Consider the following 27,988-nt stretch of genomic DNA (forward strand, 5'->3'; position numbering starts at 1 on the left):
CTCACTGGGGATGAAGGAATCCTGCAAATCCAAAGAGATGACAAAACACGAGAGGCAGCGTGATACTTAAATCCCACGGCAGCATTTTCAGTTTGCACCGCAGCAAACGACGCATGCCTTCATGCAGACTGCAACCAGTAAAGCGTATCAGGATAAATGCATTAGTATTAAATTTATTTGAAAAAGATACAACCAATCAGATGGATGGTTCACGGTTTGGAAATATGTAACAGAAAGTAATGGAAGTGCATTTTTATAACCTTTTTTTTTTCATTTATACCTTTCAAGACTTTGCACAACAGTCACTGCTTTACTAACAACATTTAAAATGACGGGTTGGCTTGTGTCAAGAAAATCAGGAAATGAAATTGAAGTCCAACTATAGTAACTACCTTTATAAAACTGGAGATAAAATGAAACATAAAAAAAAAATTAAAAACAATCTCTTATTTTACAAACTATGTTCACTTGTGTAATAAAAATGAAAACAAAAGTAAAAACCTTTGTCAGCACCGTTTACTTGTTTTTGACTTCCTCATTTAATTAGTTCCTCCACATCTGTGGCAAAATAGCAGACACATTTCAAACCCCCTCAACATGCTTCATAAAAAGGTCAGCCAATTTATTTAGACTAGAAACGCCTCATCTTTGAGGAATGCATCAGCATCTTTCTACGAGACAACACTCGCTAGAGTGGCAAATAAAAAAACAAACAAAAAGAAACACTTTTCTCACCACTTCTTTGTAAATTTATCAGATCATCTTTCGCTGTGGTGGAAAATGTGGAGCACGTCCACTACAATGAAGATGAAATGACACAAAAACGTGGCAAAAGAATTCAATATTTATCAGCTAATGTTGGTGGAATGGTTCGTGGTAAAAGACCGCAAAGGTCAAAAAAGGAACACCCAGCTGTATGCTGAGGTTGTCTTTGCAAAAGACAACAATACCGTGGTACACAACCCCAAATTCCTCGATCATGACTCTTAAAAAGCCATTAAACAACGTCAAAAATGCACAAAAATGAACAGTTCTCCTTCCAAGAAAAGCTACGCGTGAAACGTAAAGACCGGTTTTCGTCGTTCCTGCGGTGTGTGCTGTGTGTGACGTCGCTGCCCCCTTCTGTTCATGATACACAGGGTGGAATAAAGGAGCAATTAGTTCTTTGATTGTGCATCTGGTTCAGTGTAATGCATTTTACAAGTTCTCATAAAGGTCAGTGGACCACGGAGATACAGTACAAGTTCACTGATAAATGTTCCAGGGCGATGGGGGACACTGGCCTCCCCTGTTTGTCCATACATCATGTGTACATGTGGCCACACGTAGTGTAAGGAACGTTTTAGGAAGGACTGGAGGGACTATTGGAAGAGCTGGTGTCAGGCGATGCACTGGGCTGCTGCTGGTCCTCTGGTGTGCTGTCTGCCTGGAGGGACGCCATGGCCACTGATGAGTACTTGCACTTGGAGGAGCCACATTCACAGCTGAACAGCTTGCTTTTGACTTCCCAGAAGTGGTCTCCGTAGTTAAATCTGAAAGAGGGGGATGAATGATCAAATGTCAGTGGGAAAAGTACTGGCTTTTAATCAAATCCACCTTTTCTCAATGTTTATAGCAGGTCACGCAGAATAAGAAGGGCTTCATAAAAATGTGGTCTGACTATAAATCAGGCCATCACCAAAGCCCTCGAGTCAAAGAACAAAGAATTCTCTTCCTATTGCTCACGTCTATGGCTACTGCTACTTAAAAGCATTGAAGACCTCACACTATATTTTGTTCTCATTTAGGCACCAAGTGGTACAATACTGTTAAAATGTTGCATTTAACCTTGGTTTTCGTTTATGGACAAAGCAATGGAGACAAAGTTCTCACGCCCCTGAAGACGATGTTCTTGCATGTTCTGCTGCCACACACCTCTGAACGAAAGACGTAGCAGCTGATATCCTAAGATATTTAGTTAAAATGGTCTGTGGGTAACCTGTATTAACAGGACAAACGACCCACTCAATGAGTGAGTGCAGTTGGCTTGAGACCACGCTCTCTTACTGGCCTCCAGACCAGACTGCAATGTGTGTTCACACCTACCTGAAATGAGACGTAATGCTCCTAATTTGAGGAATGATAATAATGAAGTATGAAAAGCACCCAAAATTCTGAGCCAACTTCCATTGGTAAAAAGGGGACTCCAACTTGCATCATGAAACAAATGTTTCAAACTTTCAGATTATATATATATATGAATATTTCTGAATTCTACACGGGCAACCCATAAAAACCCATTGTGTCTGTTCCGGATCACAACGCAGGTAATAAAACAATGTTGTGACACAAGTAGCTCAAGGTAAAAAAAAAAACAAGACTAGAGCAAGCTTTGCACAGGGTAAGGATTACCTGGAAATGACCCAAAATTGACTATTTCCTCATTCCTACGGTTATGTGAAAAAGAGACTGAAATATTTTAACCTTTCACATCTGGGACATTGCCGTGACATTGTCTCTTTGCCGTGACAATCACATGAACAGCACAAGGTGTTGACCTGGCCTCCAGATTCACTAGATCCCAAACTGATCAAGTATCTGTGGGATGATCCACAGAGGTCCCTCCCTTCAACCCACACTAACAACATCCTGTTTCCAGACACTACAGGACACCCTCAGAAGACCTATGTCCATTCTCTGATGAGTCACAACTGTTTTGGAGGCCTGACCAGTTTTTTATTAGTCCTGATGTTAAACTTAAATCCAATGCCATACATCAAACATGCATGGTGAACAACAGGAGATCCTGTCTCTCTCTTACCCGAGCTCTTCTCCAGCCTTGATGTTTTCACTGGCAAAGAAGGCAATGTGTGGGAAACGAAGGTCCTGGTGCGTTGTGAACACACGACAAGCGAACAGGTTGGGCTCGCACATGTGGTTAAGGAAGCGGCTGATGTTTCCATAGAAACGGGCATCGATGCAGTATAGATCTTGTGGCTGGGGGGGGGGGGGGGGCAAAACATGAAAGGTTCAAATTAAAAATGCTAGCCTCACATCTGCATCCATTTAGCTAACTGTAATCCTAATACTTTACCTTATCATCCAGGCTGAACAGGTAAGCGTCGTTCTGCCTCATCTCTGCTTCTGCTTCGGAGATGATCTCGCCTACATACCTGTTCAAAAGCAGAAGACCTGTCAGGAGCCGCACACATTACTGGAACATTTTAATACCAGCGCGGTTGGAATTAAAAGATTTTGTTTGGGGAATGTGCAATTCTGAGATACTGAGCTTCAAAGACCTGCGTTTTTAATATTTAAATTAAATAAATGACGCAACTGAGACGTTATTTGACACAAAGTGATGACGTAAAAATTCTATTTACTGTTTTTTTAAATTATTGCTCTTAGTCTTAGTTTGCTCTTTTGGAGTACTGCGGTATCCACACACTGCAACATGTAGCCAATGCTGGTGAAAGCCATTGATACTTGACAGGCTCTGTAACAACACCACCCAAACACTAGTCGGCGCTGTGTCTTTTTTGCCAGTCAGGTTCATTTTTTTGTTTAAACTTCCCTCTTCAATTTCCACTTCCTGCTTTACCTTCAGCAATGGAAACTGAAACACGAGTCATACAAATGTTTGTATCTCTGAAGCTCCCTCAGTTAACCTTTCTGCAAACTGCTGAAATGGAGAAAAATGAAAGCAGAAACAGCCCTTGCACGGCCGCGGCACGTAGCTACATTTCTGGGGAGGCGCACGTCGCAGAAGTCTAAACCGCATGTTTTTGAGAAAGCACGTGAGAATGAACTGAAACATCTGTTGTGACACATTATCAGGATACTGACAACAGCACTTGTGAATGTAGTAAAACCAAAAGCGCAATTAAAGCGTGTTCACAGCCTGCGCTGCCACCACCTGGGAGGAGATACAGAGGCTGCATGTGTAAGAGTAGCAGCTTTTTTTCACACTGGAGTAAAAGTGATACAACATGCAGATTCCTCGTCAGTCTATTTTTTATTATTATTATTATTATTATTAAAACATTGTTTTACGGCCAATGTCAGGAAATAATGAAGATTAGGAAAAAGAAAAAAGCTGAGAAATAAAGGCTTGACTTACTCGCATATGAAGGTCCCCTGTGGTATGTCTTGCAGTGTCCGAACACCCCAGCCTTTCTTACTGGTCCTGAAGAGCTGAAGTCTGGTCCTGGAAGAGCCACAACATCTTTAAGCAACTCTGTTTTTATTGACTGAGATTAGAAAGCATGTGTCTTGATCCTAACACAATCTTGACTAATCTTAAAATCCATAGTTTATTCCACTCGTGTCACCAGCCTTTAAAATGTTTGTTGACATGGATGGAATGAATTCCTTGAAACGAAAGTGTTTAGCCAACTGCGTCCTTTTACGTTTGAGTCGTCAACACCATTTTCTGAGTATAGCAGGTGTTTACTGTCACTTTATCCTCATGCAGCCTTAAAGGTCATATTTTTCTATATAGCCTCTCTCCCACCAGAGAAGTTTAGAACTTTTTCAAAGGCTGTAAACGACCCGGGGGTTTTGGCTGGTCTGTCTGTTCACATATCTCAGTTCTGTCTGCTGAAACACCAAAGACTCGACAGAAGAAAAGATAACGTCTACAGATAGAGAGATGTGCTTTTCTTCAAAGCCATGTTCTACTTCATAAAGCTCAGTCTTTTTTATTCGTGGCTGTGCATTTCAAATACCTGAGTCCGTTTTGCACTACGCGGTTCTTGCAGGTCCTCCAACAGGAGCATGCGTGGTTACACTCAAAGATGAGAGGAGGCTCCTCGCGGCAGAATTCGGGCAGAAGGCAGCCGCTCTAAACGAGAACAGAATATTCGTACAGTGATGTGGATCTCTTTAACGGGGTTGAGACTGCACTGGCACCAAACGGCACGAGGACCAGAGTCCTGCACTGGTCCCGTTTTGCAAACCTGCACCCACACAAAGCTCATTACCAGACTTAGCTGCAGTGTATTTGGCGGAGTCAACCATTAACTATGCTAGTGCTCACTAGGCTGACGTTTTATTGCCTTTTTATTGCTGTGCAGAGAAAGGACATTATCTGTAGTCCATGGTTAAAGGTCCATGCATTTTTTTTTGGCTTTTCAAGCTTTTAAAACCAGAGAAGAAAACTGGAGAAACAGCTGTTTATTTTTAACCCTCCTATTATCCTCAAATATTACATTTTACCCTCAAGAAAATGATTTACATAAACTTGTTGACCAAGTTTTTGTGTCAGGCACTTTGTTTATTTGTTGACTACATAAATAACCCCTTGCTACCAGTGAGTTGACCTTCCCTTTTATTTCCCTGTTATTTTTTGAATGATGAACATTGATTGGGGTCAAATTGACCCCAAGGATAATAGGAGGGTTAAGCAGAAAAAGAGATAAATTCAGATGACGTACCTTCTCAAATTACATCCGTGTTACAGTTTGACTAACAGAAATGGTTCAACATTATTTAACGCTGCAAACAGCAACTTCTTCTTCACTGTCATTTTCTGCATCTACAAAAACTTCTGGTTCTTATGAACCAAATAACAATTGCTTGTTGTTTCTTGTTTAGTTCTTTCTGTTTTCTTCTTTCAAATATTAAAGTACGAAATGTAAATGAACTTGTTTAGCATATGTGGATACCTGCAGGTGTCCGACCTAACGCAGGACTGTTCCCATGAGTTTATCTTTGATAAATGTTACTCTGTTTCCGTGTGCACACATTTTCTCTCAGGTTAAATTAGACTCTGTCCTTACCTTGTCGTACCAGCAGCGCAGACTGAGCTGTCCACACATACAAATACTTGCAGAACATTCTTCCTTACAAACACAGTACTGTTGGCCACAGAGAGAGAAAAATAAAGCACAGGTTACTTCACACTGCCAGGACTAGGAAGACGTCCTATAGATCAGACGGCTTTCAGCTCACCTGTAAGTGTGTTATGTTCCTGTCTATATTCATGGGGGAAGTGACACAGTTTTCCGAGATGTATTTGTAGTCGTCTGGGTAAGATTCACTGTCGACAGAGTTGACGCATGGAATGGGAACTCTCTCCTGGCCTAGAGCTATGTCCCTGTAAAGAGACACACATTGGTCAGGGGCTGTCAAAGTGAAGGAAAAACAACATTTCCCTTTTCACACGCTTATGTATTACTTAACCTGGCCATCCGAGATAGTATTTTAGCCGTCTACATGTATCCGTTTCACACAGTGCCCCCTCCTCCACAGCCCAGGGCGATTTTTTTTTTTTTTTAACACAGCTATTTCTGACGTGAATGCCTGCTCTATCCCTCCCAGTGATGGAGAAAGCACGGTATAATTTCAACCTGTGAAGAATCTTTTCTTCTGCTCGACTGAGCCCGGTGTTCTTGGCATCCCTCTCCTTCCTGTTGGCCTGCAGGGCGGCCCAGGCCTTCGAGTTGTGGCTGCAGCAGTCCGGAGGAGTTTCTCCCTCTCTGTTCTTCAGAAACACGTCTGCTCCTCGAGACAGGAAAAGTCTGCGGAGGCAGGGATCGCATTTTACTGACCTTTACGGACCAAAGGATGAAATGTTATTCGTCGTTTGTTTGTTTTTTTTCCCGGAGCTGGTAACTCACGTGACACACTCCAGGCGATTCTCCCGAGCAGCGATGTGTAGGGGGGAGTCTCCGTGGATGTTGACGGCCTGCAGATTACAACTGGCGTTCAGCAGCAGCTCAGCGATCTCCACGCTACCAGAGAACGCTGCCCAGTGGAGGCAGATGTTTTCCTCCTAGAAAAAGCCGACGTAACCCAACAATGACAAACTATTTCATGCGAACCCCGGTCAAACACGGAGTGAACAGATGCCTCTGCCAACCTTGTCCCTGATGTTGATGTCAGCTCCTTTGGAAAGAAGCAGCTTCACCTGGTCCACATGTTTGTACTCCGTGGCCCAAATCATAGCCGTCCAACCTCCATCATCCTGTGGAAAAATACCACATTTAAACCAAATTGGAAAGTGCACAAGCACAACAACACAATTGTGATTCTTATAAAAGCTTCAAAGAACAAACTGAGGCTTTACATTCCAGTCCTTGATGACAATTTCCATTAAACTTGAAAGAGCACCTTTTTCCCCGTTCGGCACAAAGGTTCACGCGAGGACAGACTGGGTCATTACATCACAACCGTTGTGATGCCTCCCTACTTAGAGCAAGGTCTCAAACAAAGACACATCAGACACAGTACACTCCTTTCTCCCAGCTCTGCACAACTCCCACAGATGTCTATATCTGATTTACTGGCATCAAAGTGCACTTGATAATAATAACTTTATTCAAATCAACTTTAGGAAAACACTTTCATTGCTGCATAAAGAGACACTTTTCATTCAATTATTTATTTATTTTTTTTGTCTATTCAACCCCACTGGAGGTCTTTGCTCAGGGCAAAGACTTTTTGTTGCCGCGTACTGAAATGAATCTAAGAACTGTCAAGAATAACTGAAGGTGAACCTGTATCCTGATGGAAACTTGTAATATTTTTGAAGATTTTGTTGTGAACAAGACGAAAGACCAGCTGGTCTGACGTGAAGGGAATGCAATTTATTGAAATACCCTAAACGCAAAACTTCAGCCCGAATTTTGCTTATACTCCGAACAGGCATAACATTATGACCACCTTCCTATTATTGTGTAGGTCTCCCTTGTGCCTCCAAGACACTTGTGACTCATCAGAGAATGGACATAGGTCTTTTGAGGGTGTCTTGTGGTGTCTGACAACAGAATGTTGTTAGTGGGGATTGAGGGGAGGGGCCTCTGTGGATCATCCCACAGATACTTGATCAGTTTGGGATCTAGGGAATCTGGAGGCCAGGTCAACACCTTGTGCTGTTCTTCATGTTTTTTGAGTTGCTCCTAAACCTGGTGTGTGTGTGTGTGTGTGTGTGTGTGTGTGTGTGTGTGTGTGTGTGTGTGTGTGTGTGTGTGTCAGTCTGCATCAAGGTGTGTCATTGCTATGGGGTGGGGGTGTCTGGTCAGGTCTAGAAGTTACAGTGAGCAGTCAGATGGCTAAGACTTGATGAAAAGACTAAAACATTAAAAATCAACTAACTTCTAAAAGCTCACATTAATAAATTCTATCACAGCAGCTTAATGTTTACAGAATTAAGGGTGGAACAAAATAAACTCAAATGGTGGAACCACTTCTCTCTGGGCAGGTTAACCTCTTAATGTCTCTGTTGGGGGCCTGTCAGCACCACAATTCTTGTGATCACTTGTAAGAGGGAAATGAGAAACCGTACTGACCTGACAATTTATGTCAATCACTCCCGAGGACAGAAGGTGCTCAACAATCTTGTAATGGCCAGACTTTGCCGCTAGGTGGAGACACGTGAAGCCTTCAGCATCCTGAGTGCGTATGAGGATATGATTATTCTCAAGTTTAAACATATTTCAATAACAAGCATATCATGTAATGACACTGCATCTTCTTATGAAAGAACCCAGTTTGACACATTCATTCAAAGTGAATTCAGGAAAAATGGAAATGTGACTTTATTGGTCACTGTAGCTGCCGATGGAAACCTCTGTGAGCAGGTTTACCTTGTGTGTGGCGCTGGCTCCAGCTCTCAGCAGGTATAGGACCACCTCCATGTGGTTGTTCTCACAGGCCTCCATCAGCGGAGTCCGCTGGTCCTCATCACACATGTCCAAGTTTGCACCGGCCTGAGGTCATTGAGGTTAAAATTCTTTGAATACCTTTCTGGTATTTTTATTACCTGAAGATGTCCGTAATACAGCATTGGTCTGGTGTGAAATTTGATCTTACTTGTACAAGCATGTGGCAAATGTCTTTGTATCCTGCCTCACATGCTGCGTGCAGAGGGGTGCGCTTGTTCTGAGATTCCATCTTAAAGTTAGGGTCGATGCCGTCCACTGGAAGATAAGGAAGGAAAATATTTCATTACAACAGAAGATGCATTAATAGAAAAGGGAGGAAAATGGATCCAGAAATCTGAGCTGTTTCCACATAGCCTGACTACATACCCAGCATGTGCAAGACCTTCTTCAGTTCTCCCTGCTTGGCAGAGAGGTATAGTTGCTTCGGGTGAAAACGCAGCTTCTTGGGCCTGATCAAAAGTAAGCAAGATTAAAATGAGTTTGGTGTGGGCTTGTAGTCACTCTGATAAATGAAGGCGACACTCTAGTGGCCCTGCTTACTTTTCTGTGTCGAGAGCTACCAGTATGCTTTCTAGAGTTTCTCTGGGTGGACCTGGGGTTAGCGTGGACGGGGCTGTTGGTGCCATCACGGGCTGCAGAGGCGTCGTCCTGGATGACCCAGGAACAGCAGAGGCGTCGGGTGCGTCTGAAGAACGAATGGACAGCGAACTGTCGGCCCTGCCACTGACTTCAGCCCCCACAGCCTGACAAGTAGAGCTGGAAAACAAGAGAGAGAGAAAAAACTTTAAGGTGTGCAGCGTGAATGAGTTTCCTTTAGAAAAAAAGAGCAAGCTTTTAGGTATTTTACCTGTCAGTGGTGGTATCTGCTCGACCCTCTGGGGCCCCCGGCGTGGCAGGCCCCTGTGTGGGCGCCGGGGGTACAGTGGATGTGGTGTCAGCCTTGGCGATGGTGACCTCCTTAGCTTTGTTGGCCTCTTCTCCACAGTGTGGACAGAAGCTTTGACCTTTCAGCACTGAGGCACAAGCACGGTGGAAGCGATGGGAGATACTGATGTCTGGTTGGCACTCCATGAAGGTTCCCTGTACAGGGAAAAACAAAAAGTCTGTAAGACTTGCAAAATGTGGTTTTAATCTGAAATGATTACATTTTCTGAGTAAACTTGGGGCAATGATGGGTGTGAAATAAGTTAAGTTAAGTTAAGTATGGTATGGCCAAGATGGTGCCAGCTGCTGTTGCCTCTTTGAGTTTGTCACATCGTTTTGCTTTGTTGTGTCTTTTAATGCAGGATTTTGCAATTTTATTTAGGAGTTTTATACCAGATAAGAGTTTATGAATATTAGAGACTGAATCCCAGTGGATTTATTTTCAATTTTTGTTGCTAAATCAGTGGAATTTCTGGACTTTCTGGTCATAGGTGTCCTAACTTTTGTCTACATGGTTGGAGAGGGGAACATGTTGTGTGCTCATGGGTCTTCCCCGGTGGAGACATTAAACACAGCTACCTGGGATTTTTGTCCCAAACAAAAGATGGACGAACTTCAATTGCAAATGGAAAAAAGCAGACTTCCTTAATTTTACTTCCTGGCTTTGTAAAGTAACACAGGACTGCACGCTGGAGCTGGCCGGCTTCCAACTCTTCCAAGCGCAGCGCCACACAGGCAGAGGAAGCTGTTTTTACATGAACAGCAGCTGGTGCAATGATGTGACTGTGATCCACCGACGCTGTTCTCCTGACTTGCAATCATTCTTCATAATCTGCAAACCATTTTACTACCCCTGTGAGTTTGCTGCATTCATTTTTTGTAGTCCTTGTGTACAATTAACCATGGACAGACACAGCACATTCTCACCAACCAAATACTGTGTGTGGAGCAGACATACAGGACTTAGTTATTGCCCCTTAACTACTTTCCCAAAGGTAACTTTACTCGTGAACTCGTCCAACCAGAGAAGGGACCACTCTGCGTGACTGTTACACTACAGCTAGCGATGCCTAATGCGCCGTCCAATGCGCTGCACTGGGACTCTCTGACCAGATCATGGTTCAATTGATAACTGCATACAGGCAGAAGTTAAAACTCTCTAAACCCGTTGCGATGACATCCACAGTTTGTCCATTTGCATATCATCGTGCACCACAATGACACGGCATGGTTCACATTAAAATCAGACAGATAAGGCTGGAGAAAGAGGAAGCAGTCAGTTGATCTTGACACTGCCTATTAATACACACCTACTTAATGCACAATATGTTCCGTATAGCTTATCTTTAATTTATATTTTTGATGTGTTTCTCCATCAGAGAATTCTGATTGTGAACAAGAGACGGTGGAAAGAGAAGTTCTCAGGCCTGACTCACACCCAGGAGCTGCCATCACATTGCGTGGACATCCCACCCTCAAGTTAAATAGTTAATGAAGATACAGAAGGCACTATGAACCTTTGGACCTTTCAATCCCTCTGTTGGATAAACCCTTCCTTTATGTGACGCACTGCAGAAAATGAGAACAATTGTTTTTGTACAACTCTTTTCACTTTCTACTAAGTGAGTACGTAATCAGCACAAGAGGAACATTGAACAATATAGGAGTGGTTATTGCTTCATGGTTCACCATTTGTACACCAACAATGGTCCAATTTGTGGACCAACAGTCAAATTCAGGCTTTTGAGCCTATATGCAGAGCAATGTTGCCAAATCAACTACCAGACTGCTATGATGTCACTAGCATTCCTGGTAGTGAAAATGCAAATGAAATGAAAAAATCTCATTCGTGTAACATGTATGTCTAAATGACATACATGAAATTATTTTGGGCTAAGTGTAAATGACTCATTCCACTTGCCCAGAAACGTTTTTTGTGGCAAGAGAAATTTGCCTGCAGCACAAAGCAGCACATAGCACAAAGTACAGAACAATATCTTGTGTAAATTGTTCAGACAGAAGCAATGTTCAGATGTTCGGTAACTGTAGTGAGATATGGTTTAGATGTAGCAGCAGGTCTGAAGCTGATGGACGATGTACTCACTGCTCTGCAAAAGAAGCCACAGCCGGGGCAGCACTGGTGCTTCACCATGCCGTTGCGGTGGTCCTCACACAGAACTAGCAGCTGAACAGAGTTGGAAGGCCGCATCATTTCGTGTTTTAGCACAGCACTCTGGCAGCGAGTTAGCTGTCCATCAACGCTCTCTGTTGCCATGCACTTCCTGTCCGCAAGAATGAGAATCTCTCGACTCTTGGGGGTCTCCATGCGGCAGCTACACAGCGGAAGCTCCTGAGCCTCCTCGACCACCGACCCTGACGTGTCTGAAATGTACCAAAATTTAAATAAATGAGCTGAGTCCCGAGACTATATAGTGCATTAAATGAATGTGGATGGGCACAGGTGTGGAAATATACCCAAACCGACTACCCTACTGACTGGCAAGACAATCGAACGGTCCGCAGCTCACATTGAGGAGAGATGTGATTTCAGAACAAAGCAAATAATCTGATTTCTCAGCTTGTTACATTGTTACATTTAAGTATACCAGAAAGTCTGTAAACACTGACATGTGTTTCACATGTAAACATATAAAGTGTGTACTGTACTTCCTCAAATACAAACCATTAGTCCAAATGGTGGATGATCTCCTGGTGTGGATATAAAGTTATTTTTTAACTCATTTGTTAAGTGGAAAACTACATAACTGTACTTAACCCAGTTAATGTGATTGACTATGGTGGAGTTGTTTTGATTCTTTCTAATCTAGGAGTCTTACATATTGCACCTTTTAATGTTCTTCTTCATTTCTTCTAAGCTCACCTTTGTTGAGTGAAGGCTTGCCGAGGTCAGCAGTCTCCGGTGGTAGAATCTGTGTGTACTCCTTGCCATCGTGTTCCTGGGCCTGAGCTGAAGCCTGAGGCTGAACCACCACTGACTCTGGATCGGGATCCGGATCTGAGCAAAAAGACATTAAACAGCAAGAAAACCCTTGAAGAAAGTGGAAAATGTACAGACAATCTTTTCATCCAAGCAATGAAGAAACAGAAACACTGTATGTAGAGTATGGACAGAAAAATCAATATAAATGTCAAGGTTAAAATTCAGGAAAGGTTGAGGTGCTTCAGCTAAGTCTTTGTTAAAAAACAGGGAGCGTTTCCCTGCCAGGACAATTGGTTTGGGTACAAACACAGCAATTGCACACGTTTTGAAACAAATCAACCAAGCTGAGCCCAGTTGAAAAGCACGGTCTCTGTCTGCCTGGAATTGCTCCCCAGAGCGCGTCATTTGCTGAGTGAACACTGGTTACTCATGAAGTGATAAAATTGCCTTATAATTATAAAACCAAGCAGTCCACCTGAAGGGGTCTTTGAAAGAGAAGCTGTCAGGTGCGTAGCAGTGTGCAGTAACCAGAGAGGCTACTACTGTATCTTGGTTAGAAGTGTCTAACCAAGCAGCTGATGCACCTTTGGAAGAGCACACACCTGAAAGAGGTTTCTGCAGAGGCTTTTTTATGCATAGCCTACATGCTCAAACAAACTCAAATCCATTGCACTGGTACATGAACCACTGAACAGCAATAAATACCAGTGCTGGACTCGCTGTTGATGCTCTATTTCTGATTTGATTGTTTCCGGATTTACAGAAATACAACTTGTGGGGTTGAGGGGTGTCACAACTTGTCTCCATTTGTTTACCACGACTGCCCCGTGAACACAAACTGAACCAAGGTTCAATGCAACACCGTACTTAGTTTGAACTGAATTGGAAATTACACATTTGTGTGAAAGCACCCAAACATATACTATATTGCCTTCACACGTATATGAACTTAAGTGACCCCCCATTCTTAATCTGTAGGGTTAAATATGACATCGGGCCACCCTTTGACAGCTTCAACTCTTCTGGGAAAGCTTTCCACAAGGTTTAGGAGTGTGTTGGAATGGGATTTGTTTACCATTATTGAAGAAGCACATTTGTGAGGTCAGACACTGGTGTTGGAGGAGAAGGCCTGGCTCACAGTCTTCATCTAATTCATCCCAAAGGCGTTCTATCAGGTTGAGGACAGGAATGTGCAGATGAATGAAGTTCTTCCACAACAAACTCTCCCATCCATGTCTTTATGGACCTTGCTTTGTGCACTAGTGCACAGTCATGTTGGAACAGAAAATGTCAATCCCCAAACTGTTCCCACAAAATTGGAAGCATGGAATTGTCCAAAATCTTTTGGTATGCTGAAGCATTCAGAGTATCTTTCACTGGAACTGAGGGGCCAAGCCCAGCTCCTGAAAAACAGCCCCACACCATGATTCCTCCTCCACCAAACTTCACACTGGGCACAATGCACCGTTCTCCTGATAACCACCAAACCCAGATTGGTTCAGGAGATTTGCATGGAGAAGTGTGATTCGTCACACCAGAGAACGTCTCCACTGTTCTAGAATCCAGTGGCAGCGTGCTTTACATCACTGCATCCAATGCTTTGCATTGCACTTGGTGATTTATGGCTTGGATGCAGCTGCTTAGCCATGGAATCCTATTCCATTAAGCTCTCTATGTTGATGATATGTTGTTGAGATAATCTGAAGACCACATGAAGTTTGGAGGTCTGTAGTCACTGACTCTGCAGAAAGTTGGAGACCACTGTGCACTATGCTCCTCAGTATCCTCTGACTCTGTCATTTTTAGTGGCCTGACACTTTGTGGCTGAGATGCTGAGTTCCCAATCATTTCCACTCAGTTATAATACCACTGACAGTTGACTGTGGAATATTAAGTATCAAGGAAATTTCACAACTGGACTTGTAGCCTATCACAATAACACACTGGAGTTCACTGAGCTCCTGAGAGTGACCCATTCTTTCACAAATGTTTGTAGAAGCAGTCTGCATGTCTATGTGCTTGATTTTATACACCTGTGGCCATGGAAGTGGTTGGAACACCTGAATTCAATTATTTGGATACTTTTAGCAATTCAGTGTAGTTTGTAATGTTACTGAAGAATGGAGGTCTTCAACTTTGTTACGTTTAATGTAGCCCAATATCTTCAGATAAATCAATGTAGTAACAACAGTGGGCATTTCCTGTCGATATCATTCAACATGGACATTGCAAGTATCTACAAGTGAGTGTAAAGAGATCAGTATGAGGGACTGTGTTCACCTTTGGCCTTCATCCTCCTTTTTCGTTTCCTGGAGGGCCTGAGCCACGCGCTGTCTGCTTTTGTTTTCTTTTTCAGCTTCTTCTTCAGACCAGATTCTGTGCTCTGAGAAAGGAGGATGGAGTTCAGTTACAGAGATTATTTCAATGCAGTAATAATTAGATAGTGAACTGCACTCACGTACACTCTGTCTTTAGTCAAAAGAGAGGGTATGAGATGGGATCTAATACTCTGATGTAGTCTCGGTAATGATGGGGAGAGACGCTTACCAAGTCAGACTCTGTGCCCTCCTCCTCTCCCTCTTCCTCTCCAGATTCTTCAGACTCCTGATCATCTTTCACCTCCACCGAAAAAAATCAAAACCATTTAATACAAAGTATAACACATACTTTACATGTGACACAAAAACATTACCTGGATGAAAATTAAACATGCAACCTTTCAGAACAAAGAGAAAACTGACCCATCCCAGACACCAGTAGAAACATCTGACTCAAACGAAAATGTTCCTTTGTGTTTATTCCAAACTCACAAGTGATGGACATTTTATCCAAAGGCACAAAAGCTCGATTATATCATCGATTAACCCAAACTTCCTTTAAGAGGTCCTCAAGTTGTGCAAAAAAATCACCACAAGTGATGAAACAAGTGAGAAAGGAAACAACATTTAATCTCCAACCTGAGCAACTGGTTCAGATGGTTCCTGGACAGCACCAACAGATTCCTCTGCCGGCTGCTGTCGTTCCTCCTCCTCAGACTCCAGATCCTCTGACTCTTCCTCCTCGGATCCATTTCCCACCTTCTCCCCATTTATATTTTCCACTTCTTTAGCCTAAAAAGACAAGGAACAAATAAAGTTAATCAAATTAAACTTGTATAACAAGGAAACTGTCTCTATCAAATGTCTGGTGAGATTTAAAACTGGTTTATATGAAAGGATTTATATAAATCAGGCATTGGCCTGTTTCAGACTTGTTCTTTGATGTTTGTGGAATTGGCACAGGTACAATATCAGCATCTGTGTTTTTAGAATATTCCAGACTTCAAGCCATTTGGGATGACTAACAGATAAATTATAATTAGTCTCATAAATGCCTACATTTAAACAGGCATAAAAGCATTTATTCAACCTGGCCTCTCACTAATGATGACAGATTCATCTACATCCATCACTCACCATTTCAACTTTAAGCAAATTGAGAAAAGTAGCATTGGTAATGTGGGAATGAGTGAATAAACGGTTCCTATGGTGCACTTTTAAGTTTGAGAAATTAAAGATATTTTGATTTATTCCAAACTTGGATTTTAGCCAAGTGTCTGAAGGAACGTATGACTTTGCGTTTTAATGAATGTGAGCAGGGCAGACCTGTGGGCTCTTGGCAGAGTGCTGCAGGTCCTTAAACATTTCAAGCACAGTCTTCTGCCTTAGCACTTTGGTTTTCTTCTTGGGAACCAGGCTGTACGTTCCCATCCTCCTCTTCTTCTTACGGAATGACAACCCTCCTGAGTAAGAGCCTGCATAGCATGACAGTACACCACACATATTTACATCAAACTGTCACCAGGCACTAAGCTCTGTTTTCATTTCACTTTTTTTTCCAGAAAGCCAAAAACAAATTAATTGTTTCCTAGAGAATGTTACAGTTTTCTATGTACTGCTGTGCTCTGTCTAACCTAGTTGGTGCTTGGCTGGGGCAGGAGCTGGAGAAGTTGAAGGAGCTGCAGGAGCTGGAAGTGGTGGAGGTGCTGGTGAAGCTGATGTAGCACTTTGTGCTGAAGCTGGCGTATCTGGTGGACTCTGAGGTAGATGGTTTTGAGCAGATGACTGCTGTGAGGGTTTCTGCACATCAGGCGCAGGCTGAGTCTCCATTTTTTCCACTTTGGCACTCTTTGCTTCTCTTAATTCCCTGTTAAGAAGCTGTGGGGGACAAGAAGCAAAAGCATTAAGAATCAATTTGTGAAGTCTTGCTTAGATTTAAACCAAATGTTTTCCATGGTCTATAACCTTCTTTAAAAATTTAACACCAATATCTGTATTAATAGAAATTAATATTTTCTTTTAAACTGTAATAGAAATGATAAACTCAGTAATTCTGTGTATGAATGGAGCACAGCTTGTCTTATCTCGACAGTGTTTGTTCAGTTCACCAGTATTGGCAATGATAGAACAGATATGCATGTTTGCACAACTGCTGCTATTGAGAATTATACATTAAACCAAAACATGCCCCATTGAACAGTAGCTTAAATGTGGCCACATCACGACATATTATCCAGACTGCATCAAATAAATGAAACGAGTTACAGGTATATACTGGAGATGACTAGAACGGTCATGTTATGGCATGGTTAGATCCATCTTTTTACAGTCGACACAACCCTGTTATGGTTTCATGAATAATCAAACAAAATCATATCAGAACATGCGTAACCTAACACTAAAAAATACAACCTATCAAATGTCGATGAAACCATAGTGAATTTCACCCAAGTTAACTTAACCCAAGTGTGCACACACAAAAACTGTTATACGCTGCCTGTGTTGGGGATCAAATTCACATACAGCTCATTTGGCATATTTTACACCCGTCTTCCTTGATTGACTTTAACGATACGTTTTTCCGCTAACCTTTTGAATGCTACAAAAAGCAAAAAGCTTCAATAGTTCCTCATTGTTGAAAGGTATCTCTTGGGCTACAAAAACCTTTCCAGGATATTTGATATACCGTGTCGAGACAGTCATCAACTAATGGACAAAATATGTTACAAAATACAGTCACATTACCAAGACCAGGATGTCTCTTCAAAATTGATGAGAGGACCAACATTAAACTGGTCAGAGGCTGTCAAGAGGCTATCTTTCTTTTTTTCGTCTATCTGGGCCAAGAGGGTGGCCAGAAACATGTCTTGAAGAAAAGAATTAGCTGGGATCCTACGTACTCTTAGTTTACATAAACACACACACACATATATATATACACACACACACACACACACTCATAAATGATCATGGTCTCATGATTGCCATATGCTGCTGCTGATGAGGCAGTACATTTATAAAAGTAAATGTACTTCTGTATACCTTTAAAAAAACAAAATAAAAATAAAAATAAAAACCAGACTTGTGACAACCCCTAGCAGCTGGCCATGCTTTACCTTTTGTGCCGGGCTGACAGCAGGTCTGGACATGGTCTTGCGTGCTCTGTGAACGGTGACGGGTGCTGAAGCCAGGGCAGGGGACGAAACGGTGCCATTTTTAGTGTCTGATGTCCCCTGTCCCGACGTATTTCCTGTACTACGAGCAGTCCTTAGTGCACCTGAAGTCTGTGCGCACCCTGACGGTGAGGCAGGGCGGGGTTTGGTTGTGTGTCCCCCTGACGATGAGCCCGAAGGCAACCAGTTAGCCCTGTGAGGGGAAACCCCCAAACCTGGCGTAGCAGCGGCGCTGCCGTCCTGCTGCTGCTTAGTGAGAAGGAATCCATTGCTTCCAGTCACAGATCCATGCGGTAGCTCCGTGTCTGACATGCCATTTTCGTTTACCAACTGTGCAGTCTTGTTGTTGCCCGTTGTCAGGCTTTTGTGCCTTGTGTCGTCACATTCTGTGCCGTTTAGCATCGCCTCTGCAGAGGGGGAACAGGCCCGCCTCGCTGCTACCTCTTTGTCTCCATCTGTGCATCAAACCAAGAATATGATACAAATTACAAAGTAAACCAATGCTTTAAATAAGACACTTTCAACTTTATGTAAACCAATACCTGACTTCTCCTCTCCATTGCTCGTTGGATCAGGTCCCTCCTTCTTTGTGGATGCACCCTTATCCACACTGCCCTTGGCTAGACCAGCAGGCTGATGAAAGAGAAAACATATTAGAGGGGAAACTGAATTTAGAGCCCAGACTACAATTATTTAGTTTGAATTACAAAATGACATTTGCATGTTCTGCTTGTAAAAAGGCTAAGAATAGTGTTCCCAGAGTGTTCCCAAGGCCAAATTCTTGCTGAAAAAAATACTGGGTCTGGTTTTAACTTCTTAAATGAGAGGATTTGTCGGCAACAAATCACATCTCTGACCTGTGGAAGCACCCAGATTAAAGCAAAAATATCTGAACAAAAACATCTTCATTTCATGCACTGTCTAAAAAAACAATTTCTTGGTGTTTATCATAATAATGTGTTACTGTTAGAAAGACTATAGAGTAGGCCAAGACAATAGGGGCCACCCCTGTGCACTTTCATTGTCTGTCTTCTCCTTTTCTATGCTACAGCCAACCAGTAAAGCCACAGATGCCTGCCACGGCATCAAAAGAAATCTCAACCACCCATCGACCGCCTTTATATCTCACAGAGGCAATGATTCAGTGTCTCTTCCTCCTGAGTAGACCGTCAACTTCACGCTCACACTGTAAAAATGGCCCTTAAGGAAACAAGGCCCAAGAAAAAACATCAAGACTCTTTCTTATACGGCCCGACTTTATTCCTCAGAGTAAACCCCTTTGTTCCAGAACCTTTGTTCTTAAGACAGTCTTTCAGCTCATATATCAACGGGAAATGGACCTAGGTCAGTTTGACCAGGAAGAATGGCATAACCAGAAGTGAAGAGAAAGGATCACCCTGTACACAAACTCATGTGAGGCTCACTCCACGCAGACTAAATGCAGACATGCAGACGAGTGCCGATCGAGGCAAGGGCCACGACCAGTGACGAGGAAAAGGCAGGTACTGACTGCAATTGTCCCAAGAAAGCAAAGCAAACGCTTTCTCTTCAAACTACGCCAATCAAAGGAACTGCAAGAGACAGGTCACCGTAAGTTTTGCTTAAACAATCGGATTCAGCCAGTCATCGTAAATTCTCCTCTTCAAGGGCTCCAACAGTCAAATACAGAGGACTGAGACCCCAACTAATTGAGTCATCAAGACAGCCTTTCCAAATGATTCTCCCATCACATGTTCCTGAGTCACTGAACCAGGCACAAACATGCACCTTGTCAAAAACAACAACGTGAGGCCAAGAACTGGTCTGTGAGAGAAACGGAGGCAGTCTCCCAAAGAACACCTAGTCTGGGACAATCCTCTGTGGTGTATGATCTGCATGAAGGAATCCAGTGAAGACACGTGCTGAGAAGAAGAAACCTTTAGTTCCTGTTTTTCATGTGGAAAGCCAGTAACACAAAAACCCATCAGCCTCATCCCTCCCCCTAGTGGTGAAAAGTGGAACATACACAGTGGAGAGAGAAAGGAGAGGGGGAAGGGAGGCAGAGAAAGCTGTCTGCAGATCTCCGCCATTTCGCAACCAGATTGTTTACTGACACAGCGCAGCCATTGCAGCAGTTTTCCACTAGATGGGGACTGAAGGGGTCTGGAGGCTCGTGGATGGGGATACGGGGGCTGCTGAACAAAGCTCCAAATGAGAAACCAAGGCTACAAGAGCTGATCAGGAGCCTTAAGGTGCTCATTAAAAATGGAAAGATGTTAGAACAGACCCGAGCTTCAGCCACGACTGCAAAAATGAGGCCCCGATGGTTCAGAGTTTACATTCCAGATTGGACCTTTTGTGAAACTGTAAATAAGCGCACTATAATTTTTAAAAATAAGCTGCTAACAGGCTATATCTGACATTTCTAATGCTACAAAACATTCAAATGGCTCAATCATTCACTGACTCTGGTATGTGGCAAGGTCTAAGCATTCACACTGATGACCTATCTTTAGATCTGTTGCAAGAGGCCTTAAAACAACTCAGAGCTACCTAAACACAAAGCACAAACATATTACACAGTCTGCTATTTCACTGCCCGGGACAAATTCTAATCAGCAACCATCCTTAAGGGTTCAGATAAAAACTACACAACTGTCTTGCATGCAGCATAGGATCCCTATGGATCTATTTGTGTACCCTCCTTCCCCACCCCCGTCAGATGGTTTCGTTCGACTTTTTTAGAGGCCCCGAAGAGACTATCCAGTTTCTCTGAAGACCAAAGCAAACCGTGGATATAAGTCAGAAAATACACAATTCACTGTGAATGAAACACACCCAGTCTGAACGTGGCCCGTCATCCCTCCTCTCCCCTTTCATTTCCTGCCACTTCTCTATTGTCCACAAATCTGATAAAGGCAAAAAGAAAAAAAAAACACTAAACAAACTAAAAACAATTATGAGACCTCTTTGCATAAAACCTCAAACCATCCCGAAGGATACGCCAATAGTTAGTCTGTGACTATTTGCACAAACAAATCCAGACGTGCAAGACATGGTCATGAACCATAAAAGCTGCCCAAAGGAGCAAATCCAGCAGCTAGTACGAAAGATCACACTGTAGCCTAATGTTACTTCCTCTGAACTGACAGTAGCTGATGCCTTATTTTCCACATACATTTCTGATGCCAGAGCCTGGGCTGAACATACATCAGGTCTTCAGGGACTTCATTGTGAGAGCAGAACAGAGAAGAGGAGGAATAAGGCAGAAATAGACACAACAAAAATGAGAATGAAGCCAAGTTTAAAAACGAGGGTAGTTTCCAGATCTTCGGGAGGTCAGACTTATCGTTCCGTAGCGAGAATGACATCATATTTGTCATGCTGTGATTGTTCTAAATACAGCTGTTGTGCTAATCCATGAAGAGCTCTTCCCAACCACAGGATTCAGCACGCCGCACTCAAATCTCTTTTTAATAAAGCAGCACTGCTCCAACACAAGAATCATTGCTCTTCGAGATTAGGTCCTCGATGTCAGGAATCAAGAGTAATCAGTTCCTGATAATGCAGCGGCAACAGCCTCGAGAAGCACACCTTACAAACTGAGAAACCCTCCAAAGAGAAGACAGAGAGAGCTCAAATCAATTGACAGTAAGTTTTATAGAAAATGACAAAAAGGAACTGGGAAGCAAGACTATACATCTCCTCAGACCATTCAAAGCTACCCAAGGATGAAGAGTAACAAAGCTAACATGTCTATTCTCTTGTGTGCCTCCAGGAAGCCTCATACCTGCTTTCTTCTCATGGCCTCCATTGAGAAGAAGAAGGCGTAGGAGAGGGAGAGAGTGAGGGAGAAGAGAGAGTGTGTGTGTTTGCAAGAGATGGGGGGGAGAGAGAGAGAGTGGGAAGAGGGGATAGAGAGAGGGACAGAGATCGCGAGAATGTGTCGAACAGATTGTTCCTCTTTTCCTTTTCTTTCCCCGTATGCACATTCACCTCACCGGTCATGTGACCTGGTGGCTCCCTCTGTCGGTCCTCTTCTTCAGAGGGGCTCCACAGAGCATGCTCCGACCCTTCAAACAGAAACACCACTCCATTTCTTTGAGCTGGAAGACTTCACTGCGACTGAGAATACCCACCGGATCCAACTCACCATGCGTCAAATGTAAACCCAATGTATATTCAAATAGACTAATTATTTTTATGCATAAGCTTCACATCACCAAACGCCAAATGTTCTATTCATATAAGTCTACTGCTGCAGTTTCCATGTGCTCTTTATCACTAATATTTTTGTTGTTACACTCTCCAATTCTACCCCATTTAATGGTGTAATGATTTATTTCTTTTGAATTAAACTGAATTATATTTTGTATGACGGGGAAAACGAGTAAATACAGCCAATTCATAAGCCCTAAGGAAAGAAGGCGGAGGTAAACAATCAAAACAACCAGAACCAAACCACTTTCCATCAGACTACACAAGCTATGCCAGCCAGAGAAATGAAGTAATAGGCTGAGGTATGCCATTAAGTACAAGTCTGAAATGAGTTCTTTTAATGTTGTATTTTACTTAGGAATAGCCAACTATGCATAATTTGTCACTACAAAGTTTCGTAAACGATCATATTCTTCATCCTTGTATTTGTCTTTATTGTCACTGTGATAATCAGGTGTTAATCAGAATATATTCAGTCAATAATGAAAAAATGTCTCTCTTATGTCGCATATGACTGGCTTTGTCTGTCCCAAACCCAATTACATAAACAACGGAAAAATCAGCTGATCTTCTGGTATTTCTGCAAATTAGTGGTTTAGACAAACTGACAGAATGGTCCTTCACTATGCAAAACAGTTTCGTTCCTCAGGGGAAATCTTAGATGGGAATGCAGATGCAATGGCCTTCTCCAGTTTCACAACCAAACAATGACGACCTATTCACGCACAAGCCACGGGCAGGAATGACAAAGCCTCATTACATACACAAGATAACCTGAAGTCTACAATAGCACAGTGCAACATTTATTTCACTACCACATCACAAAAGATTGCCCACCAAAGACACACCACCAAATTACATTTTCATTAAAAGAGTATCAATCCAAGCTCACACAATGCGATGGGCAAGATGTCTCTCTTCATAGGCACAGGGCCAATGTTGAATGACAAACTAAGCGGTATCTGCATTCGGTGCAAACAGGAATAGGAGGGGCACTGCCAAAGCTTTACAAAATGATCTCCAACAGGTCACTGGTGTGAATGTCTCTGAACAAACAATCAGAAACAGGCTTCATGAGGGTGGCCTGAGGGCCTGATGTCCTCTAGTGGGCCTGCCGTCCTCGTGTGGGGCCCAAGCTGTCTGCCCGATTGGCATTTGCCATAGAACACAGAAATTGGCAGGTCCACCACCGGTGCCCTGTGCTTTTTCACAGATGAAAGCAGGTTCACCCTGAGCATACGTGACAGACGTGAAAGGGTCTGGAGAAACCACGGAGAACATTATACAGCCTGTGACATCTTTCACTATGACCAGTTTGGTGGTGGGTCAGCGATGGTCTGGGAAGGCATATCCATGTAGGGACACATAGCCCTCTACAGGCTAGACAATGGCACCTTGACTATCATTAGGTTTCAGAATAAAATCCTTGGACCTATTGTTGAAGCACTTACTGTACTGCGGGACTTACATGCTGTAAGCTACGCACGTAGCCTGCATCGGTGCAAGCCATTTCTACCCGTGCGCTCACCAATCTGGCTCACACTGTAACAACGCCCCCCAAACACTGGTGAGTGCTGCGCCTTTTTTGACAGTTGGGTCCATTTTTGTTTCTACTTCCTGCTTCACTTTCCACTTCCTGCTTTTTTCAACAACGGCGACTGAAAATTTTGACGAACACGAATCATACAAATGTATCCTGGAAACTCCTCTGTTAATTCAATTCAATTCAAACAACTTTATTTAACCCAAATAGGGCAGTTCAGATACAAAAACAATGTGTTCCCTCTGTATCGATCCAAAACAATTAATTCGAAAACACGCAACGATTAAGTGGACGGCTCTTAAGCTCTGCATCACGTAGGGTGTCTGTGCTGTAAATGTAGCTTCTGTGGCGAGTATAAACTGCCCATTAGGCCTAATGCTGGCGCAGAGGGTCCCGGGTTCCCTTCGGGTGTACTATAAGGCCGGACCTCGTGTGGCAAGAGTACAGGGACAGTTCCTGGAGGATGAAGGAATTAATACCACTGACTGGCCCCACGCTCGCCTGACCTAAATCCAACAGCATTGGAGACATTATGTTTGGGTCCATCCCACACTGCCAAATTGCCTCACAGACTACGCAAGTGCTCAATGACAGGGGAGGAGATACCCAGGACATCATCTGTTGTCTCACAAGGAGCATGCCGTTGTCAGGCATGTACACCGAGTACCATTTGGAGTTGCTGCAATGAAATTGAGGTAAAATTAACTAACCTGTCACATCATTTTTTCACTCAGAGTTTTTGGGGTGTCTTTGACCTTAGCCGTCTGTAGGTTGACCACTTTTATTTCCATCAAACAATGTGGCATTCTTTCGTTCTTAACACATTAACCAGTTCATATCAGCAGGATTTTGTTTCCCCACTGAGATCTGATGTACTTTCCTTGAACTTTTTGACCACTGTATTTATAATCAAATCAGGAGATGTAGCCAATCGTCTTCCCTTTAGTTTTAATGCTATTTGTGTTATCAGATACTGACTGCTCCTGAACATAAGGAATGTTATCAGATACTTGGACTGCTGGTAGGTGCGTTTGTTTTACAATTTAGGCGACTCATTCATGCAACCAGTAAACATACCTGTACATCTCATTAAACAGGAAGTGCCATCTAATGGCAATACATTTTCAGACAGGTAAGGAGTGCGTTTGTCATCTTTTGCCTTCTCGGTTTACATGTTTTATTCAAATCAAATATTAACCAGAATCAATCTGCTAACATTAATCATTAACACCAACGTGCACCAGTAACGTAGAATAGTTACTACATTCACATGATTGGCTGTTGTCTGGACATTGAAAAGGAGACCAACTTTACATCACAATACTGTTTGTAATATAGCACTGATACTGATGTAGACAAAGAATGGAATGGATTGTGGTCTGGTTTAGTTTTGTCTATTTAAATAGGCCTGGTCATGGTCATGGGCATGTCTAAAACTTACTTACTGACATTTTTGGGTTTTACTAACTGTTCTTGTTCTCATCTTTTGAGAGATAATAGTGTCTGAGAGATAAATAAGGTTATTTTCTTTGTCTGAAGAGAGTTGTTGATCAGGTTTTGAAGTCCACGTGAGTTGCACTTGCTTTAATTTAGACATATTTAAACAGCCCTTGCAGGAACGTAGCCTAGTGTAGCCAGTGTTTTTTTATGTTTCTAACAGTACAGAGGAAAAAAAATACCTCTGCACACAACTGGACAGTCCCACAACCAATCAGAGACATTTTGCTATACACAAAAGCAACGACAAGTATCACAATGACGCCGTTAGTCTGTCCAACGCTTAAAGCCCACACAAACGATTTGATTGGCCCAGAAGATCTTCGCCGGAGCATAATCCATTCTCAATGGAAAGGTTCCAGGCCAACTTTCTAGCACAAACATTTTGTGAGTGGGCAAAGTAAGACTGGCTTCCATGATAGTGGCAATACACCACGGAGCACTGTGTCTTGTACCTTTTCCTTCAATACATCACTGTGCAACAACAGCCCAGTTACAACATACAACACGTGATTTTCAGAATCAGCTAAATGATTGAGAATGGTCGAAAGAACTGTGGTTTGTGTGTTAATTTATTTTCATAAAGTGCACTATATCACGTACCCTACAAAGCCATGATCATACGTGATGGAAGGCTTTCTTTAATGGATGATCTCATACATCTTTCGTTACTGCAATTATCATAAAATATTTGTGGCAGTAATCCTGTCACACGAAATCATGTGACCACATGTTATACCACTCCAGAAATACGCCTGAGAGGATGTGACATCACCTCAGTGATATCAGTCACTAGGTTAACACAGGCCACTTCACCTCAACAATGTACTTCCACTTCAGAAGCTGAAAGCAAGGCTCGACATTCACACAGGGATGTCTTCCCAATGTGCCTCCTGTCTGAATGTACACACAAACTAAATGCTGAATGAAGCATACACACATTGTGCATCATGTGACACAGGAAATCAGAAACACCTGGACAACAAAAAGATCCACAACAAGTTTGTACATTTTAATAAAAAAACATAATTACTGGTAGGGTGAATGGCATCATTTGCACAGGCAGATTTAATGTGGAAGGACTTGATCTTTAAGTGCTCCTACTCTGCCCAAGAGCTATATGTTTTAATAATGCAAATGAGGTTTGTTTAAACTATGGCTTTCATAAAACTTCCTCCAGTCGGTCAATTAGTGACGGCGGAGGTTTTTATTTTCCATATTGGGTTACTTAAGCCTGTAGTCGGGTAGTGATGTAGACATTCTTCCTACAAACTACAGTTTCCATACAAGAAGTATTTATTTATGTATTTTTTTACTTTAATGGGGAAACCATCCTCCCCATTTAATAACCAATGGTGTCAGCTCATGATCTCATTAATCTATGAAATGTCCTAGAGAGCACTGCAACTCTATGTCAGCCATGCATCCTGCTAGTGTGTCACATAAAACACAGAGGAGGCGTGTTTTCACGTCCAGTGTGGCAACATTTTGGAGATCAGAGCAAAAATACTAAGCTAGATATTTCCTTTCTTGAACCCTGGAGATGAAACGCATTAAAAATCAACCTGAGAGCAGGCGGAAGCAGCTTGAGAGCTCTCACCTCAACACAACATCACCACGACTATGTTCGAGCGACCTCTGCCGAATGGGACCGGACACGGTCTCCTAAATCTACTCGAAGAAATCCAACAAAGACTGAAGCTCCGGCACATTTGCGCTCTTCCATGCAGTTGGTAGCCGGGAGATCGGTCCAATCAGTGCATATATCCCAATGAAAGCTTCCTTCAACCCCCCAAAAATTAAAAATAAATAAATAAAAACACAATGCAACTCTAATTAGCTGTTGGGCTGGTTTCCACCGACTTGAACTCGCAACAATAAAAGCAGGTAGCCTACAAAGGCTGCGGCGGAGAAACGAATCGAGACAACAAACGTTTTGCATGAAATGATAATCGTGCAAATAGCAAAGACGATTTCGGATCTGGCGCCATATGTGTGCAACGACACTGCCTTCATTTGACTGCATCAGTTACCCAGCAGCAGCTAACAGACAGCACAGGGAAGATGACAATACCACACGAGCCTTTGGCCCCATTGTTCCAAATCACACGAGAGATAAACTCCTGCGATTTGAAAAAAAACAGCCCTATAAATCAGTTGTTGCTTTTTTTGTGAGGATTTGAGAACGTGTGCCCGGTCTGCTCGCTAGCATCGCCGCCTGCTAGCTAAAACAACTGTGTGCAAATTGGCCACCAAGCGAGACGGTGACACGCGCACACACAGCGGCTAAAATCGAATAATGACGAGTAAAACACAAAAAAACAACGCTTGTGTGACTGCATGTGTATTTAGGACCACTAACGCTGGACACGGAGGGGAGGAGGTGAGCCTGGACCATGTATGACCAACCCCCGGCGCCGCGCTCGCAACGCGCCCGCACGAACTATTCATGTTCCGGGGCGCAGCATCTTCCTGCACATTCAGTTGCCCTCCGGTCCAGCACAAAAGCAAAAAGACTACGGGCTGGCAGCGGGCAATTTACCACAAACCCGACACCTCGGCACATACAGTTCGCCCGTCCGGGTGGGCCGTTCTGGCGCCCGGGACGGGACACAATTTCCAAAGCGCGTGAAACTGCGTGAAAGTAAAACAAGCTCGGTGTAGATATAGAGCTCCCACACTCACCTCGGTTCCAACCGAAGCCATGGTGCCTGCCTGGACCTTGACTCCGCCCATCCGGGATTACGTCA

General features: G+C 43.0%; 1 protein-coding gene across 3 annotated transcripts; it reads right to left on the minus strand.

Annotated features, from left to right (window-relative positions):
* Positions 1–157: 157 nt before the first annotated feature.
* Positions 158–27,967, minus strand: ehmt1b (euchromatic histone-lysine N-methyltransferase 1b). Of its 3 annotated transcripts, none has more exons than XM_047570059.1 (26): positions 27,924–27,967; positions 18,544–18,634; positions 17,945–18,456; positions 16,463–16,706; positions 16,155–16,303; positions 15,468–15,620; positions 15,058–15,129; positions 14,791–14,893; positions 12,451–12,585; positions 11,674–11,951; positions 9,493–9,725; positions 9,186–9,401; positions 9,012–9,094; positions 8,794–8,900; positions 8,568–8,690; positions 8,271–8,372; positions 6,842–6,946; positions 6,600–6,754; positions 6,330–6,500; positions 5,932–6,076; positions 5,760–5,837; positions 4,707–4,822; positions 4,100–4,186; positions 3,074–3,152; positions 2,801–2,976; positions 158–1,532 (listed from the first exon to the last, which is right to left on the minus strand). In XM_047570059.1, exons 1-26 carry the CDS (start codon positions 27,942–27,944, stop codon positions 1,343–1,345), a joined length of 3,924 nt encoding a protein of 1,307 aa, XP_047426015.1. In that variant the 5' UTR covers positions 27,945–27,967; the 3' UTR covers positions 158–1,342. The 3 variants fall into 3 exon arrangements, with proteins under 3 accessions (XP_047426015.1, XP_047426016.1, XP_047426014.1); XM_047570060.1 differs by lacking the exon at positions 27,924–27,967 and adding an exon at positions 26,839–26,886; XM_047570058.1 differs by lacking the exon at positions 27,924–27,967 and adding an exon at positions 21,771–21,809.
* Positions 27,968–27,988: the final 21 nt, after the last annotated feature.

The sequence above is a fragment of the Mugil cephalus genome, chromosome 19 (assembly GCF_022458985.1).
Source record: "Mugil cephalus isolate CIBA_MC_2020 chromosome 19, CIBA_Mcephalus_1.1, whole genome shotgun sequence".
Classification (NCBI taxonomy): Eukaryota; Metazoa; Chordata; class Actinopteri; order Mugiliformes; family Mugilidae; genus Mugil; species Mugil cephalus.

Excerpts from the sequence above, each read along its gene's own strand:
- ehmt1b (XM_047570058.1), bottom strand. The coding sequence starts at position 21,794 with ATGGAGGCCATGAGAAGAAAGCAG. Across the intron at positions 15,130-15,467 it reads CATCTGAACCAGTTGCTCAG|GTGAAAGATGATCAGGAGTC; the intron begins GTTGGAGATTAA and ends TTTTCGGTGGAG. Across the intron at positions 12,586-14,790 it reads AAGGAGGATGAAGGCCAAAG|ATCCGGATCCCGATCCAGAG; the intron begins GTGAACACAGTC and ends CTTTTTGCTCAG.